This window comes from Bombina bombina, chromosome 1, assembly GCF_027579735.1.
Source record: "Bombina bombina isolate aBomBom1 chromosome 1, aBomBom1.pri, whole genome shotgun sequence".
NCBI lineage: Eukaryota > Metazoa > Chordata > Amphibia > Anura > Bombinatoridae > Bombina > Bombina bombina.
In genome coordinates this window covers 549672660-549690873 of record NC_069499.1, presented here as the reverse complement: position 1 = coordinate 549690873, position 18214 = coordinate 549672660, and the positions used below count along the sequence as shown (strand labels likewise).

Below are 18214 nucleotides of genomic sequence, written 5' to 3'. Positions count from 1 at the left end.
CATACCTAGGTACGCTCAGTAGCAATAATGCACTACTATAAGCTAACTGCTGATTGGTTGCTGCACCTGTGTGCTTCTTGTCATTGGCTGACCCAATGTGTTTAGCTAGCTCCTAGTAGTGAATTGCCTTTCCTTTAATAAAGAATACCAACAGAATAAATCAAATTTGATAATAAAAGTAAATTTGAAAGTTATTTAAAATTGTATGCATTATTCTCAATTATTCAAATTATTATACTTCTTCCTATTATGTAAAATTACAGAATCTGCTACTTGGGATAAGTATACAAAAATATTCTAATTATTAAACAAAATAATACAAAATGCAAACTTTAAAGTATTCTTTAATTCTAGCATACAATTATAACTTATGTGTGTTCCTGAAATTGTATTTAATTTACAGCATTTCATTTACCTGCTGCAAAATACTGTAGTAGTGCCTTAGTTAATAAACACCATAAATGAATAAAAACTTTGAATACGGTTTACCTGTAGATAATTTAATAATTATTGAGGAAACTTTATTTTTTTCTGAATTATTCTCTTCTGTTTGCCAAAATAAAAAAGCTGATTTGTTTTAACCCCTTAGTGGCAGTACAATAGTGTTCACATCTGAACAAAGTTCCAATGTAAACATTATTAGTAAAAAATAAGGCTGGGATTGGATCATGGGGGATTGCCTACGCTGCTAGGCACGCCCCCGGCCCATCCTTGGCTTAGTCAAAGGGGGAGGCTGCAGGACGCCCAATATGGTAGGACATTCAAAAATGGCATTAAAGCCTAGTACTGTTAGGATGAGATGGTATATAGCAAATATTTGATTGTTTATTTTTCGACCTTGGTCACATTGCTTAAAGGTGATATTCCTCTTCCCTCAATAGATAAATATCCCTCAATAGATAAATAGTGCACTCCACTTCTAATCTAGCCCTACATGCATATTATAAGTAAAGCATTTATGTTATTCCCCACCTCCTCTAGTCATGGGTGATGCCATTTTGAAATCTAGCTTTCACTGCATTCCAATGCTGATGTGCAGCAAATGTCCTTCAGATACGTGTAATCTAGGTTCCAAAATGGAGGCAACACACAAAAAAAAATATAAAAGCGCCCCGCACTTAAAGTACCGAAAACATGATTTCTTTGTATTCAGTTAAATGATTAGTGAGAAGTGTATACTTCTTGAAAAAGGATATATCATATAAAAAAAGATATGCTGTCTCAATAAATGTGATAATGCACAGGTGTTTCTGGGGGTTGCTGCTACCAATACTACACGGTTCTGGAAACCGGATCAGCTGCAAAATGAAAAAAAGAGAAGAAACAGGGCGCAACCCCTCTAAGTGTAATACATTAGATACAACATTAAATTTATTAACTCAACTCACAAATGCACACTCACAAGATATAACCTCAAACAATATGAGGTATGGTATAGGCACTGGGGAACAACAAAGGTCTCTCAGGGATTCAATAAAAGAGTTCCAGCAGATGACCGTGTCCGGGTATCCGGTGTTACGATCTGTATCAACACTTGTGTTTAAATCACAGTACTCATGGATCCTTTCTGTGCCCTGATCCTCCAAATGTCCCCACAAGCTGAATCCACAGCGCCACAAAGTTGCTGATTAAAACCAGTCAGTTTAAAAACAATTCATCCAACAAACTACCATGTATCAGCTGTCTCGTAAGTATAAAGCCGGCACCTTGCGAGAGCTGTAACGGGTAGCGTGGTGACGTACGAACGGTGGGCGTGGCCTTACGCGTTTCATAGGGATTCCCCCTACTTCGTCAGAGGCTGCCCACTTTAACCACCTTACGTCTTATATACCTCTCAGGGTGTCTTTCCCTGTTATACAGAAGCAGTTCGTACTTGCATCTGATACACCTTGTTAAGGTATCTAATGGACCTATACCGTGTTTGTACTCCTGATAAAATTATACATGCCACATTCTTAGCTAACATAGGTTTAGCCGTGTATTAGCCCTTTACTAATTATAATCTCATATAAGGTTAAAAAATGGAATGTATCAATATTATTTCATACAGTAAAATCTTGTTTAAAAAAATCAGATATAAAAATATAAATACAAGTAAAAATAAAAATACATTCCATTTTGAAAACACTTAAGTATATCTATACAATTTGTATCAGTATTTCTCACAGCTACTCAAAAAACAATTTCTGTATCACAAATTAATTCATACATAAAAAGAAGAAAACTTAGAGGGGAACTAGATGTTACATCTTCATATCACAGGATTAGCAATTGTAAAATATAGTGAGAGAAAATATTTTATCACTGATTCTCTGAAAATCAATACATCTATATAATTATATGTGTGTACAAGAGGACAGTTATAACACACATTCTAAAAATGCTGTATTCATATATAGACACACACACCTCATAATACATCTACTCTTGCTAGCAATTTTACATGTTACCATTTAATAGGGGTATATCCATTAGTGTTTGATAAATGATTTCCATTTCTTATCTTTCTTATTATTTTATCATTATTAATTTCTTTTTTATTTTTATGATAGTATTACCAATTTTTAGTGTACTTCCTGCATACCTCACCATTAATTCTAACTAATGTGTAGACATATGTAAGTTTATATGACGAAGTAGAACAAGAGAGCACTATATAAATGATGAATTATTATACTCCAATATCTATCACTATATACACATCCCTGTCTAGTAAAATGGGGTATCAACTCTCAACATGTATAAAATTCTTAATCTTCTACTAAAAACGCTGCTAGATCTTGAGTTATTCACAGGAAACCATTTTTGGAGGACAACAGAAAGCGCTGCAAGCAATTCTGACACATCACACTGACAAGGAAGAAGAAAGTAATGTTGCATGAGGCACTTTTTGCACTAATGTTATAAAATGCATGTTTTCAATTTGAATTATTTTTGTAAAACTGTAATATATGTTATTTCCCATTAATGTGTCTCCTTTAGAATACATTAATGACAAAAATAGAAACCATGAAAATATATATATAAAGAAATATAATAAAAAAATAAAAGAAGGTTGAACATTGTTGTAAAAATGCAGCTACAAAAGTCCCCAAGGCATTTTGCAGAAATAAAAAGAATAAGCTGTTCAAATGGAAGATAATTTGATATCTAACTGGGATAAATATACAATAAAGATGCACAGTTGTCTGTTGTATATGTAAAATGTGTAACTTATAAAACATACATATATTTTGGTATTCTTTTTTATAAGACTGCTTGAATATAATAAAATAACACACACTATACATAATGTTCTGTAATAAAACACCTGTATTCATAAAATATATGTAAAACATTAAAAACAATCATACAAAAATATATTGATATAAAAAAGTAACAAAAAATCATTCAAGGCATCTGGGCAGGGCACACATTTGTATCCATTACGCCTGAATTTTACTTCCTTTGTCTAAGTCAGGGTAGTCATCCTCTTCTGGGGTAAACAAAGACTCTAAAGGAAAAAAATATATATTAAAACCACTGAGTTAGTTTTTAAAAAAAGAAAACAAAAATTGGTGTCTTTATAAAGTAGAATTTATAAAGATAACTACATAACTTTGTTATGTTGGCTTCAAAGCTGTTTTCTGTAGCAAAATGTATGGAAGCTAAGCATATAGGGCAAAGCCAGTTTGTGCTTAAAGGGACAGTAAATTAAAAATGAAATATTCATGCTTCAGATAGATCATGCAATTTTAAACAGCTTTCCAATTTACTTCTATTTTCAAATTTGCTCTCTTGGTATGCTTTGAAAAGCAAACATAGATTTGCTTATAGGAGCATAGAGCTTACGTCTTTAGCACTCTATGGCAGCAGTTTTTGCAATTAATTAGAACATTAATATAAACATTGTTGCAAACAGTGCTTGCAGATGGTTAAAGACGTGCACACACCTTAACTCACCAGGGTTACCAAGAAAACAAAGCAAAATTAATAGTAGAAAAAAAAACTGAAAAGTTGTTTAAAACGTCATTCTCTATCAAATTCATTTGACTTTAATTATAACTTTACTGTCCTTTTATTTATGTGAAGTATATGTAAAATAAAAAAGTCTCTCTAATCTCCCTTAAAATTACACGAAAACATAAATTATGCTTACCTTATAATTTTATTTCCATCAAGGGGAGGAGAGTCCACGGCTTCATTCATTACCTGTGGGAAATAAGAACCTGGCCACCAGGAGGAGGCAAAGACACCCCAGCCAAAAGCTTAAATACCTCCCCCACTCCCCTCATCCCCCAGTCATTCTGCTGAGGGAACAAGGAACAGTAGGAGAAATATCAGGGTATAAATGGTGCCAGAAGAACAAAAACTAAATTTAGGTCTGCCCACCGGAGCAACTGGTGGGAGCCGTGGACTCTCCTCCCCTCAATGGAAATAAAATTATCAGATAAGCATAATTTATGTTTTCCATCTAAAGGGGAGGAGAGTCCATGGTTTCATTCATTACTTGTGGGAACAAATACCCAAGCTCTAGAGGATACTTAATGAAAAAACGGGAGGGCAAAAAAAGGTGGACCCTAATCTGAGGGCACCACAGCCTAAAAAAAAACAAAAAACATTTCTCCCAAAAACTGCTTCCGCCAAAGCAAAAACGTCAAATTTGTAAAACTTTGTAAAGGTGTATCAGCGTGAAAGACCAAATAAGGAGGCTCAAATTGCAAGGCCGCCAAATCAGAGACTCTGCGAGCCGATGCAATAGCCAACAGAAAGAGAACCTTCCAGGAAAGAATCTTAATGTCAATAGAGTGCATAGGTTCAAACGGAACCCTCTGCAATACCCTCAAAACCGAGTTCAAGCTCCAGGGAGGAGCGGACTGTCTAAAAACAGGCCTGGTTCTAGACAGAGCCTGAAAAAAGGACTGAATATCAGGAAGCTCAGCGAGCCTCTTATGCAACAAAACAGATCATGACAAAATCTGTCCCTTCAAGGAACTAGCGGCAAGTCCCTTTTCCAAACCATCCTGGAGAAAGGACAGAATCCTGGATACCTTAACCTTGTGCCAAGGATATCCATGCTTCTCACACCAGGACAAGTAAGTCCTCCACACCTTATGATAGAAGAGACGAGTGACCAGCTTCCTGGACTGAATGAGTGTATCAATCACTCTCTCAGAAAACCCTCTCTTGGCCAAGACTAAGCGTTCAATCTCCACGCAGTCAGCCTCAGAGAATCTAGATTTTCATGTTGAAAGGGACCCTGTACCAACAGATCCCTGCGACAGGGTAACCTTCATGGAGAAGATGACAGATCCGCAAACCACGTCTTCCGCAGCCATCTATCAGCTCTGCCTGGGGATCCCTGGACCGCAACCCGTATCTGGACTCCATGAGGTCTATCTCCGGTATCCCCCATCTGTGACAAATCCCTGCAACACCTCGGGATGCAGAGACCATTCCCCCGGATGGAAGGATCGCCTGCTGAGGAAATCCGCCTCCCAGTTGTCCACACCTGGAATGTGGATTGCTGAGAGCAAGCAGCTGTGGGACTCTGCCCATTCCAATATCCAAGAAACCTCCCTCATTGCCAGAGAGTTTCTCGTCCCCCCCTGGTGGTTGATGTAAGCCACCGAGGTAACGTTGTCTGTCTGGAATCTGATGAAGCTGAATGACCCTAGTAGAGGCCACGCCTGCAGAGCATTGTAGATCGCTCAAAGTTCCAGAATATTGATCGGGAGGAGAGACTCCTCTCAAGACCATTTTCGCTGTGCCATCCTGACACCCCAGACAGCTCGCCATCCTGCCACCCTCGCATCCGTGGTCACAATCTCCCAGGACGGTCTCAGGAAGGATGTCCCTTGGGACAGTTGTTCTGGACGGATCCACCAATAGAGAGATTCCCTCGGCCGGTCGTCCAAAGAAATCTATTGGGATAGGTCTGAATGATCGCTGTTCCACTGTCTCAACATGCCATGCTCTGAGCCTCCATACTCTGAGCCACGGAGGGACTGGAGGAGGACTGAAGGGCAAGATAGGTGTACGCAATCTTCCTGCGTCGCTGATCTGTGAAAAATATCTTCATGGATATAAAATCTATTATTGTTCCCAGGAATCCCTGGGAATCAGGGAGCTCTTCCAACCGTGGGATTGGAGCAAAAGAAGAAAAGCCCTCAAGTGATCCTCTGCGAGACTTAACATCGTTGCCTGGACTAAGATGTCGTCCAGATAGGGTGCCCCAGCAATGCCTCTGGATCTGGCCACTGCAAGTAGTGCCCCCAGAATCTTTGTGAAGACTCTCGGGCCGTCGCCAGACCAAAGGGAAGGGCCACAAACTGGAAATGTTGGTCCAGGAATGCAAATCTCAGGAACCAAAACTGATCTCTGTGGATTGGCACATGAAGGTAGGCATCCTTCAAGTCTATCGTCGTCATGAACTGACGCTCTTGAACCAGGGGCAGAATAGATCTGATTATTTCCAATTTGAACGATAGAACAGCCAGAAATTTGTTTAAACATTTTAGGTCCAGAATCGGGCGGAACGTGCCCTCCTTCTTTGGGACCATGAAAAGGTTTGAATAGTACCCTAGACCCCTTTCTGCTGGGGGTACCGGTACAATTACTCTGAGGGAAGAGAGAGCCCTCACACATTCTAGAAAGGTGTCCTGAACATCCTGCAACCAGGCTTCTGAGAAGAGAGATAATCTGCCCCCTACTTGGCCCGGAGACCGGTCGGGGACCGCCCCTTCATGCCGACTTGGTTTCGGCGGGCTTCTTGTTCTGCTTGGACTTGTTCCAAGACTGAGCTGGTTTCCAAGTGCCCTTGGACTGATCCGCTTTCGCTGCGGGCTGTTGGCATTGGGCCTTATCCACACGAAAGGGACGAAAAGTAGATCCCTTAGGCTTAACCTTCTTATCCTGTGGTAGGAAAGCGCCCTTGCCTCCCATAACCATGGGTATGACTGCGTCCAATCCTGGACCGAACAGGAACTTTCCCTGAAATGAAAGGGATAGGGTCTAGACTAAGAGGTCATGTCCACAGACCATGATATTTGCCACAGAGCCCTGCGAGCTAATATGGAAAAACCTGACACCTTAGCGTTCAGGCGAAAAATTTGCATATTGGCATCACAAATAAAAGAATTAACGACCCTCAAAGCCTTAATTTTCTCCTGCATCTCGTCGAAGGGAGTCTCCCACTCGACCATGTCAGACAGAGCTTCGCACCAATATGTTGCAGCTCCGACAACCGCAGCTACTGCCGCTGCCTGCTGAAAAACAAACCCTGTATGTTGAAACATCTTTCTTAACATGTTCTCTAACTTTTTATCCATGGGCTTTGTAAATGACAAACTATCCTCAAGAGGAATCGTTGTCCGCTTTGCGAGCGTAGAAATAGCACCATCCACCTTAGGGACAGTCCTCCATAGCTCGAACTGATAGTCCGGGATGGGGAACAGCTTCTTAAAAGGAAGAAGGGGAAAAGGAAGAACCTAATCTCTCCCATTCATTCGCAATAATGTTAGCCATTTTAACAGGAACCGGGAAGGTCTGAGGCACCACCCTGTCCTCATTTACTTTATCAAGCTTAGGAATCGAAGGTTCCTCCGGTAGCTTCGGTTCCAGAACCTCGACGGTAGCAAGCACTTGCTTCAGCAAAAAGCAAAAATTTTCCATCTTAAACCGAAAGTCAGGCTCCTCTGCAGTCGGAGCTTTAGATGACATAGACTCCGACCCAGAAGGAATGTCCTCCGAAGAGTTGGAGTCGACCTCATCAGCGGATAATCTTTCTGAAATATCCATTGGCGTAGATGACTCCTGGGCCGGATCACCATATTTTACCTTACGCTTGAGCTTGGCAGAACGTGGTAAGGCACTAATCACCTTAGAGACTGCCATTTGCAGTTGATCCGCAAAATCTGACGGCCAACAGATCTCTCCCATAGGAGAAATAGTCATGCCCTGGGGCGCTGCATGTGTACTCGGAGATGAAGTACTAGACATCCTTTTCTTTCTAGATGTCATGACTTTATCAAGGCATGTGGAACATAGTTGAGCAGGCAGATCTACCGGAACCTCCTCACAATAAACACAATTACTAGACTTAGTAAAAGAGGGAGTACTCTCTAACGCGTCAAGAGTCCTCCATAGCTTACAGCTTTATTACGGACTAGTTATAAATATAAAAAATGGCACCTTTATAACCTCCAATGGAACTCACCGCCTCCTATGACCTGGACCACAGAAACCATTACGTCTCCTGCACCGCCGGTCAAGCAAGGAAATCGAGAAGGCCACACCCGATCAGAAGGAATGCCTCACAGGAACGCCCCTGCACTAGGGGGAAAACGCGCCAAATCTGCCGCGCAAATGCTCTCGGAATGAAACTAAAGTTCACCCATTGCCAGAGCCTCATCTCACACATGTCGCAGCAATGACACAATAAACAATATTATGTATAAAACCCCCCCCGTTCAAAAATTCCCCCTACCAGGAATATTAACCCTTGATTCTATAAAGATAAAAGGTATAAATCACACTGTTACCCTGTCTTCTGTGTTATCATTATGTGTATCAAAAATGAAACGATCTTACCAGAATCTATGCCGTGGAACAGGAACACGGCCTCTCAAGTGTGACAGTGTAGTAGCATCGTTCCTGACATGGACTTGAGTGTAGAAAGCAGGCAGCAAAACATGTCAACACTGATTGCTTATGGAGCTGTTAAAATGAGTCGGGATGGTTTCGCAGAAAGTCTCTCCCTGCATCTCCGGACTCTAACTTTCACCCAAGCTCTCACTGAGAGGCTGACAGGACTACTTAAAACTCCAGTCCCATTCCGAAGAGTACTACCCTCCATAAGAGACTACTCAGAATCTTCCGACACTTCTCTGCCAACCTCCTGTGACGAAAGGCAAAGAATGACTGGGGGATGAGGGAAGTTGGGGAGGTATTTAACCGCTTAATGACCACAATGTACCCTGTATGTCACTGGTCGCTAAGGGTTTTTTCCGGACATAATAGCACAAGTCTAGCAAGAACACGCTATCAAAGCCCTCCCTCCAGCAGGCTTTGTGGAATAGAGCAGTTTTAACGCTGGTGACAAGACCGCACTATAAAACAATCAAGTCCCAAAAAAAGGCCAGTGACATACAGGGTACGTCGCTGGTCCTTAAGGGGTTAAGCCTTTGGCTGGGGTGTCTTTGCCTCCTCCTGGTGGCCAGGTTCTTATTTCCCACAAGTAATAAATGAAGCCGTGGATTCTCCTCCCCTTTAGATGGAAAAACATAATTTATGTAAGAACTTACCTGATAAATTCATTTCTTTCATATTAGCAAGAGTCCATGAGCTAGTGACGTATGGGATATACATTCCTACCAGGAGGGGCAAAGTTTCCCAAACCTTAAATGCCTATAAATACACCCCTCACCACACCCACAATTCAGTTTAACGAATAGCCAAGAAGTGGGGTGATAAGAAAAAAGTGCGAAAGCATATAAAATAAGGAATTGGAATAATTGTGCTTTATACAAAAAAATCATAACCACCACAAAAAAGGGTGGGCCTCATGGACTCTTGCTAATATGAAAGAAATGAATTTATCAGGTAAGTTCTTACATAAATTATGTTTTCTTTCATGTAATTAGCAAGAGTCCATGAGCTAGTGACGTATGGGATAATGACTACCCAAGATGTGGATCTTTCCACACAAGAGTCACTAGAGAGGGAGGGATAAAATAAAGACAGCCAATTCCTGCTGAAAATAATCCACACCCAAAATAAAGTTTAATGAAAAACATAAGCAGAAGATTCAAACTGAAACCGCTGCCTGAAGTACTTTTCTACCAAAAACTGCTTCAGAAGAAGAAAATACAACAAAATGGTAGAATTTGGTAAAAGTATGCAAAGAGGACCAAGTTGCCGCTTTGCAAATCTGATCAACCGAAGCTTCATTCCTAAACGCCCAGGAAGTAGAAACTGACCTAGTAGAATGAGCTGTAATCCTATGAGGCGGAGTCTTACCCGACTCAACATAGGCAAGATGAATCAAAGATTTCAACCAAGATGCCAAAGAAATGGCAGACGTTTTCTGGCCTTTCTAAAACCGGAAAAGATAACAAATAAACTAGAAGTCTTTCGGAAAGACTTAGTAGCTTCAACATAATATTTCAAAGCTCTAATAACATCCAAAGAATGCAACGATTTCTCCTTAGAAATCTTAGGATTAGGACATAATGAAGGAACCACAATGTCTCTACTAATGTTGTTGGAATTCACAACTTAGGTAAAAATTCAAAAGAAGTTCGCAACACCGCCTTATCCTGATGAAAAATCAGAAAAGGAGACTCACAAGAAAGAGCAGATAATTCAGAAACTCTTCTGGCAGAAAAGATGGCCAAAAGGAACAAAACTTTCCAAGAAAGTAATTTAACATCCAATGAATGCATAGGTTCAAATGGAGGAGCTTGAAGAGCCCCCAGAACCAAATTCAAACTCCAAGGAGGAGAAATTGACTTAATGACAGGCTTTATACGAACCAAAGCTTGTACAAAACAATGAATATCAGGAAGAATAGCAATCTTTCTGTGAAAAAGAACAGAAAGAGCAGAGATTTGACCTTTCAAGGAACTTTCGGACAAACCCTTATCTAAACCATCCTGAAGAAACTGTAATATTCTCGGTATTCTAAAAGAATGCCAAGAAAAATGATGAGAAAGACACCAAGAAATATAAGTCTTCCAGACTCTATAATATATCTCTCTGGATACAGATTTACGAGCCTGTAACATAGTATTAATCACAGAGTCAGAGAAACCTCTTTGACCAAGAATCAAGCGTTCAATCTCCATACCTTTAAATTTAAGGATTTCAGATCCTGATGGAAAAAAGGACCTTGAGACAAAAGGTCTGGTCTTAACGGAAGAGTCCACGGTTGGCAAGAGGCCATCCGGACAAGATCCGCATACTAAAACCTGTGAGGCCATGCCGGAGCTACCAGCAGAACAAACGAGCATTCCTTCAGAATCTTGGAGATTACTCTTGGAAGAAGAACTAGAGGCGGAAAGATATAGGCAGGATGATACTTCCAAGGAAGTGATAATGCATCCACTGCCTCCGCCTGAGGATCCCGGGATCTGGACAGATACCTGGGAAGTTTCTTGTTTAGATGAGAAACCATCAGATCTATTTCTGGAAGTTCCCACATTTGAACAATCTGAAGAAATACCTCTGGGTGAAGAGACCATTCGCCCGGATGCAACGTTTGGCGACTGAGATAATCCGCTTTCCAATTGTCCATACCTGGGATATGAACCGCAGAGATTAGACAGGAGCTGGATTCCGCCCAAACCAAAATTCGAGATACTTCTTTCATAGCCAGAGGACTGTGAGTCCCTCCTTGATGATTGATGTATGCCACAGTTGTGACATTGTCTATCTGAAAACAAATGAACAACTCTCTCTTCAGAAGAGGCCAAGACTGAAGAGCTCTGAAAATTGCACGGAGTTCCAAAATATTGATCGGAAATCTCACCTCCTGAGATTCCCAAACCCCTTGTGCCGTCAGATACCCCCACACAGCTCCCCAACCTGTAAGACTTGCATCTATTGAGATTATAGTCCAGGTCGGAAGAACAAAGAAGCCCCCTGAACTAAACGATGGCGATCTGTCCACCATGTCAGAGAGTGTCGTAAAATCGGTTTAAAGATATTAATTGAGATATCTTTGAGTAATCCCTGCACCATTGGTTCAGCATACAGAGCTGAAGAGGTTGCATGTGAAAACGAGCAAAGGAGATCGCATCTGATGCGGCAGTCCTAAGACCCAACATTTCCATGCATAAGGCTACCAAAGGGAATGATTGTGACTGAAGGTTTTGACAAGCTGATATCAATGTTAAACTTCTCTTGTCTGACAAGGACAGAGTCATAGACACTGAATTTATCTAGAAACCTAAAAAGGTTACCCTTGTCTGAGGAATCAATGAACTGATTGGTAAATTGATCCTCCAACCATGAACTTGAAGAAACAACACAAGTCGATACGTATGAGATTCTTCGAAAATGAGAAGACTGAGCAAGTACCAAGATATCGTCCAAATAAGGAAATACCAAAACCCTATTCTCTGACTACAGAAAGAAGGGCACCGAGAACCTTTGAAAAAAATTCTTGGAACTGAGGCTAGGCCAAACGGTAGAGCGACAAAACTGGTAATACTTGTCTAAAAAGAGAATCTCAGACACTAAAAGTGATCTGGATGAATCGGAATATGCAGATACACATCCTGTAAATCTATTGTAGACATATAATGCCCTTGCTAAACAAAAGGCAGGATAGTCCTACAGTAACCATCTTGAATGTTGGTATCCTAACATAACGATTCAATAATGATAGATCCGGAACTGGTCTGAAGGAATTGACCTTCTTTGGTACAATGAAGAGATAAAATAAAACCCCAGCCCCTGTTCCAGAACTGGAACTGGCATAAATACTCCAGCCAACTCTAGATCTGAAACACATTTCAGAAATGCTGAGCCTTTGCTGTGTTAACTGGGACACGGGAAAGAAAAGAATCTCTTAGCAGGAGGCCTTAACTTGAAGCCAATTCTGTACCTTTCTGAAACAATGTTTCTGAAACCAGAGATTAAGAACGGAATTGATCCAAATTTCTTTGAAGAAAACGTAATCTGCCCCATACCAGCTGAGCTGGAATAAGGGCCGCACCTTCATAGGTATTTAGGAGCTGGCTATAGGTTTCTATAAGGCTTGGACATATTCCAAACTGAAATAGTTTCTAAACTGATACCGCTCCTGAGGATGAAGGATCAGGCTTTTGTTCCTTGTTGTGAGGAAAGGAACGAAAATGATTATTTACCCTGGAAAGAAAGGGAAAGCAAAGTTGACTTAGAAGACATGTCAGTATTCCAAGTTTAATCCATAAAGCTTTTCTAGCTAAAATAGCTAGAGACATATACCTGACATCAACTCTAATGATATCAAAAGATGGTATCACCAATAAAATTATTAGCATGTTATAGAATAATAATAATGCTATAAAATTATGATCTGTTACTTGTTGCGCTAAAGCTTCTAACCAAAAAGTTGAAGCTGCAGCAACATCCGCTAAAAATATAGCAGGTCTAAGAAGATTACCTGAACATAAGTAAGCTTTTCTTAGAAAGGATTCAATTTTCCTATCTAAAGGATCCTTAAATGAAGTACTATCTGCCGTAGGAATAGTAGTACATTAGCAGGAGTAGAGACAGCCCCATAACCTTAGGGATTTTTGTCCCAAAAAACTCTAATCTGTCAGATGGCACAGGATATAATTTGCTTAAACGTCTAGAAGGAGTAAATAAATTACCCAAATTATTCCATTCCCTGGAAATTACTTCAGAAATAGCATCAGGGAGATAAAACACTTCTGGAATAACTACAGGAGATTTAAAAACCTTATTTAAACGTTTACATTTAGTATCAAGAGGACCAGAATCCTCTATATCTAATGCAAATAACACTTCTTTAAGTAAAGAACGAATAAATTCCATCTTGAACAAATACAAAGATTTATCAGCATCAACCTCTGAGACAGAAACCTCTGAACCAGAAGAACCATTATCAGTATCAGAATGATGATGTTCATTTAAAAATTCATCTGAAAAAAGAGAAGTTTTAAAAAGACTTTTATGTATACTAGAAGGAGAAATAACAGACATAGCCTTCTTAATGGATTTAAAAAATAAAATCTCTTATGTTATCAGGAACATTCTGAAAATTAGATGTTGACGGAACAGCAACAGGTAATGTAACAGTACTAAAGGAAATTTTATCTGCATTAATAAGTTTGACATGACATGCAATACAAACAACAGCTGGAGAAACAGATACCAAAAGTTTATAGCAGATACACTTAGCTTGGTAGCTCCAGCACTGTGCAGTGATTTTCCTGAAGTATCTTCTGACTCAGTTGCAACGTGGAACATCTTGCAATATGTAAAAGAAAAAAACAACATATAAAGCAAAATTGATCAAATTCCTTAAATGACAGTTTCAGGAATGGGAAAAAAATGCCAGTGAACAAGCTTCTAGCAACCAGAAGCAATAAATAATGAGACTTAAATAATGTGGAGACAAAAATGACGCCCATATTTTTTAGCGCCAAAAAAGACGCCCACATTATTTGGCGCCTAAATGCTTTTGGCGCCAAAAATGACGCCACATCCGGAACGCCGACATTTTTGACGCAAAAAAAACGTCAAAAAATGACGCAACTTCCGGCGACACGTATGACGCCGGAAACAGAAAAAAAATTTTGCGCCAAAAAAGTCTGCGCCAAGAATGACGCAATAAAATGAAGCATTTTCTGCCCCCGCGAGCCTAACAGCCCAAAGGAAAAAAGTCAAATTTTTTAAGGTAAGAAAAAATGATTGAAACAAATGCATTTATCCCAAATATGAAACTGACTGTCGGAAAAATAAGGAATGTTGAACATTCTGAGTCAAGGCAAATAAATGTTTGAATACATATATTTAGAACTTTATAAATAAAGTGCCCAACCATAGCTTAGAGTGTCACAGAAAATAAGATTTACTTACCCCAGGACACTCATCTACATGTTTGTAGAAAGCCAAACCAGTACTGAAACGAGAATCAGCAGAGGTAATGGTATATATAAGAGTATATCGTCGATCTGAAAAGGGAGGTAAGAGATGAATCTCTACGACCGATAACAGAGAACCTATGAAATAGACCCCGTAGAAGGAGATCACTGCATTCAAATAGGCAATACTCTCCTCACATCCCTCTGACATTCACTGCACGCTGAGAGGAAAACCGGGCTCCAACTTGCTGCGGAACGCATATCAACGTAGAATCTAGCACAAACTTACTTCACCACCTCCATCGGAGGCAAAGTTTGTAAAACTGAATTGTGGGTGTGGTGAGGGGTGTATTTATAGGCATTTAAGGTTTGGGAAACTTTGCCCCTCCTGGTAGGAATGTATATCCCATACGTCACTAGCTCATGGACTCTTGCTAATTACATGAAAGAAACTATTTTCTATAATGCGTCATTTAAAAAGTGATATAAAACCAAATAAACAAAATTTGGAATTAAAAACACTGTAAAAAAATTATTAAATCATATTAAATCATAACAAAATATTCTGCAAAAAAATATATTTTATGGAAATAATATTTATTTAATAATAATAATTATTATTATCATTAATATTACACTGGGAAAAAAATGTTTAAGACACACAATTGAAATTGTAATTAAGGTATAATGAACATGCAAAACGTGAAATTCAAAGTGTATTCTTTTCAATGCCTCTGCCCGAACAGGAGAGTTTCATGGTGATTTTTAAACATTTTATCCCTGCAGTTCACACTGTTTTATTTGACAAACTGAAATGTGGAAAAATTGTGTCAAAATACATAACACACTTCTTACCCTAATAGAAAAACACATGAATGCGAAAAAAACATAATTTATGTAAGAACTTGCCTGATAAATTCATTTCTTTCATATTGGCAAGAGTCCATGAGCTAGTGACGTATGGGATATATATATTCCTACCAGGAGGGGCAAAGTTTCCCAAACCTCAAAATGCCTATAAATACACCCCTCACCACACCCTCAATTCAGTTTAACGAATAGCCAAGAACTGGGGTAATAAGAAAGGAGCAAAAGCATCAAACAAGGAATTGGAATAATTGTGCTTTATACAAAAATATCATAACCACCACAAAAAGGGTGGGCCTCATGGACTCTTGCCAATATGAAAGAAATTAATTTATCAGGTAAGTTCTTACATAAATTATGTTTTCTTTCATGTAATTGACAAGAGTCCATGAGCTAGTGACGTATGGGATAGCAGATACCCAAGATGTGGAACTTCCACGCAAGAGTCACTAGAGAGGGAGGGATAAAATAAAGACAGCCATTAGACGAAGCGTTTGTATCTGTGCAGCCTGGGGCGGAGCGTGCGGGCGTTCTGAATGGCCGCACCAGCCTAAAGCTCCTGCTGCAGTGGAGACGGAACTCTCCCGTGGGCCATCTAATAATCTTATCAGCGCCATAAAACTGATACCCAGAGCACTGGGAAGGACTAGAGAATGTAACGCTGTCACTCACTAGCCCCGGTAAAGACTCCAGACCTTGCAATCTGACATCGGCATGGGCCGCGGTTGAAGCCTTTCTCTAGTAAGCGCAGGGACGGAGTCCCGAAATCACATATCAGCCCGAGCTCAACTACTTACCTGCTGAGAGCACAGAACCTTCACGGACTGTTCAGAGACCGGCATGCCATAACACCCGCTCGTTACGGATTTTCGCACAGGCCTGGTAAGCTTTATCTTTTACCGCACCCACATGGCAGTCGCCATTTTTAATAGGGCATAACAACAGAGGCCTTATGGCACAGTAAAAGAGCCACACACAACCCTAAGCTCCGACAGCAATACCCACTTCCACATGAGAAGCAATGATCTAGACAGATCCACAAGGACACTACTCATTTTATTATGTAATGAGAACAAGCTGTATGGTTGTACAGATCTGATTTACTCCATTTTGCCAGAGACGCACAGACACACTGTCACGCTGCCTGATAAACATAAAAGACAGAGGTGAAAGAAAGAGGAAAAAACATAATTTATGTAAGAACTTACCTGATAAATTCATTTCTTTCATATTAGCAAGAGTCCATGAGCTAGTGACGTATGGGATATACATTCCTACCAGGAGGGGCAAAGTTTCCCAAACCTCAAAATGCCTATAAATACACCCCTCACCACACCCACAATTCAGTTTAACGAATAGCCAAGAAGTGGGGTGATAAAAAAGTGCGAAAGCATATAAAATAAGGAATTGGAATAATTGTGCTTTATACAAAATCATAACCACCATAAAAAAGGGCGGGCCTCATGGACTCTTGCTAATATGAAAGAAATGAATTTATCAGGTAAGTTCTTACATAAATTATGTTTTCTTTCATGTAATTAGCAAGAGTCCATGAGCTAGTGACGTATGGGATAATGACTACCCAAGATGTGGATCTTTCCACACAAGAGTCACTAGAGAGGGAGGGATAAAATAAAGACAGCCAATTCCTGCTGAAAATAATCCACACCCAAAATAAAGTTTAACGAAAAACATAAGCAGAAGATTCAAACTGAAACCGCTGCCTGAAGTACTTTTCTACCAAAAACTGCTTCAGAAGAAGAAAATACATCAAAATGGTAGAATTTAGTAAAAGTATGCAAAGAGGACCAAGTTGCTGCTTTGCAGATCTGGTCAACCGAAGCTTCATTCCTAAACGCCCAGGAAGTAGAAACTGACCTAGTAGAATGAGCTGTAATTCTCTGAGGCGGAGTTTTACCCGACTCAACATAGGCAAGATGAATTAAAGATTTCAACCAAGATGCCAAAGAAATGGCAGAAGCTTTCTGGCCTTTTCTAGAACCGGAAAAGATAACAAATAGACTAGAAGTCTTACGAAAAGATTTCGTAGCTTCAACATAATATTTCAAAGCTCTAACAACATCCAAAGAATGCAACGATTTCTCCTTAGAATTCTTAGGATTAGGACATAATGAAGGAACCACAATTTCTCTACTAATGTTGTTGGAATTCACAACTTTAGGTAAAAATTCAAAAGAAGTTCGCAACACCGCCTTATCCTGATGAAAAATCAGAAAAGGAGACTCACAAGAAAGAGCAGATAATTCAGAAACTCTTCTGGCAGAAGAGATGGCCAAAGGAACAAAACTTTCCAAGAAAGTAATTTAATGTCCAATGAATGCATAGGTTCAAATGGAGGAGCTTGAAGAGCTCCCAGAACCAAATTCAAACTCCAAGGAGGAGAAATTGACTTAATGACAGGTTTTATACGAACCAAAGCTTGTATAAAACAATGAATATCAGGAAGAATAGCAATCTTTCTGTGAAAAAGAACAGAAAGAGCAGAGATTTGTCCTTTCAAAGAACTTGCGGACAAACCCTTATCTAAACCATCCTGAAGAAACTGTAAAATTCTCGGTATTCTAAAAGAATGCCAGGAAAAATGATGAGAAAGACACCAAGAAATATAAGTCTTCCAGACTCTATAATATATCTCTCGAGATACAGATTTACGAGCCTGTAACATAGTATTAAAGTCAGAGAAACCTCTTTGACCAAGAATCAAGCGTTCAATCTCCATACCTTTAAATTTAAGGATTTCAGATCCTGAT

General features: G+C 39.7%; 1 protein-coding gene across 1 annotated transcript in view; it reads right to left on the bottom strand.

Annotated features, from left to right (window-relative positions):
• Positions 1-3294: 3294 nt before the first annotated feature.
• Positions 3295-18214, bottom strand: part of TMEM237 (transmembrane protein 237) — a 122208-nt gene continuing 107288 nt past the window's right edge. The window contains exon 11 of the mRNA XM_053713287.1: positions 3295-3493. Coding sequence (XP_053569262.1) covers positions 3426-3493 — 68 coding nt within the window. The 3' untranslated portion in view covers positions 3295-3425. The remainder of the gene's footprint in view (positions 3494-18214) is intronic.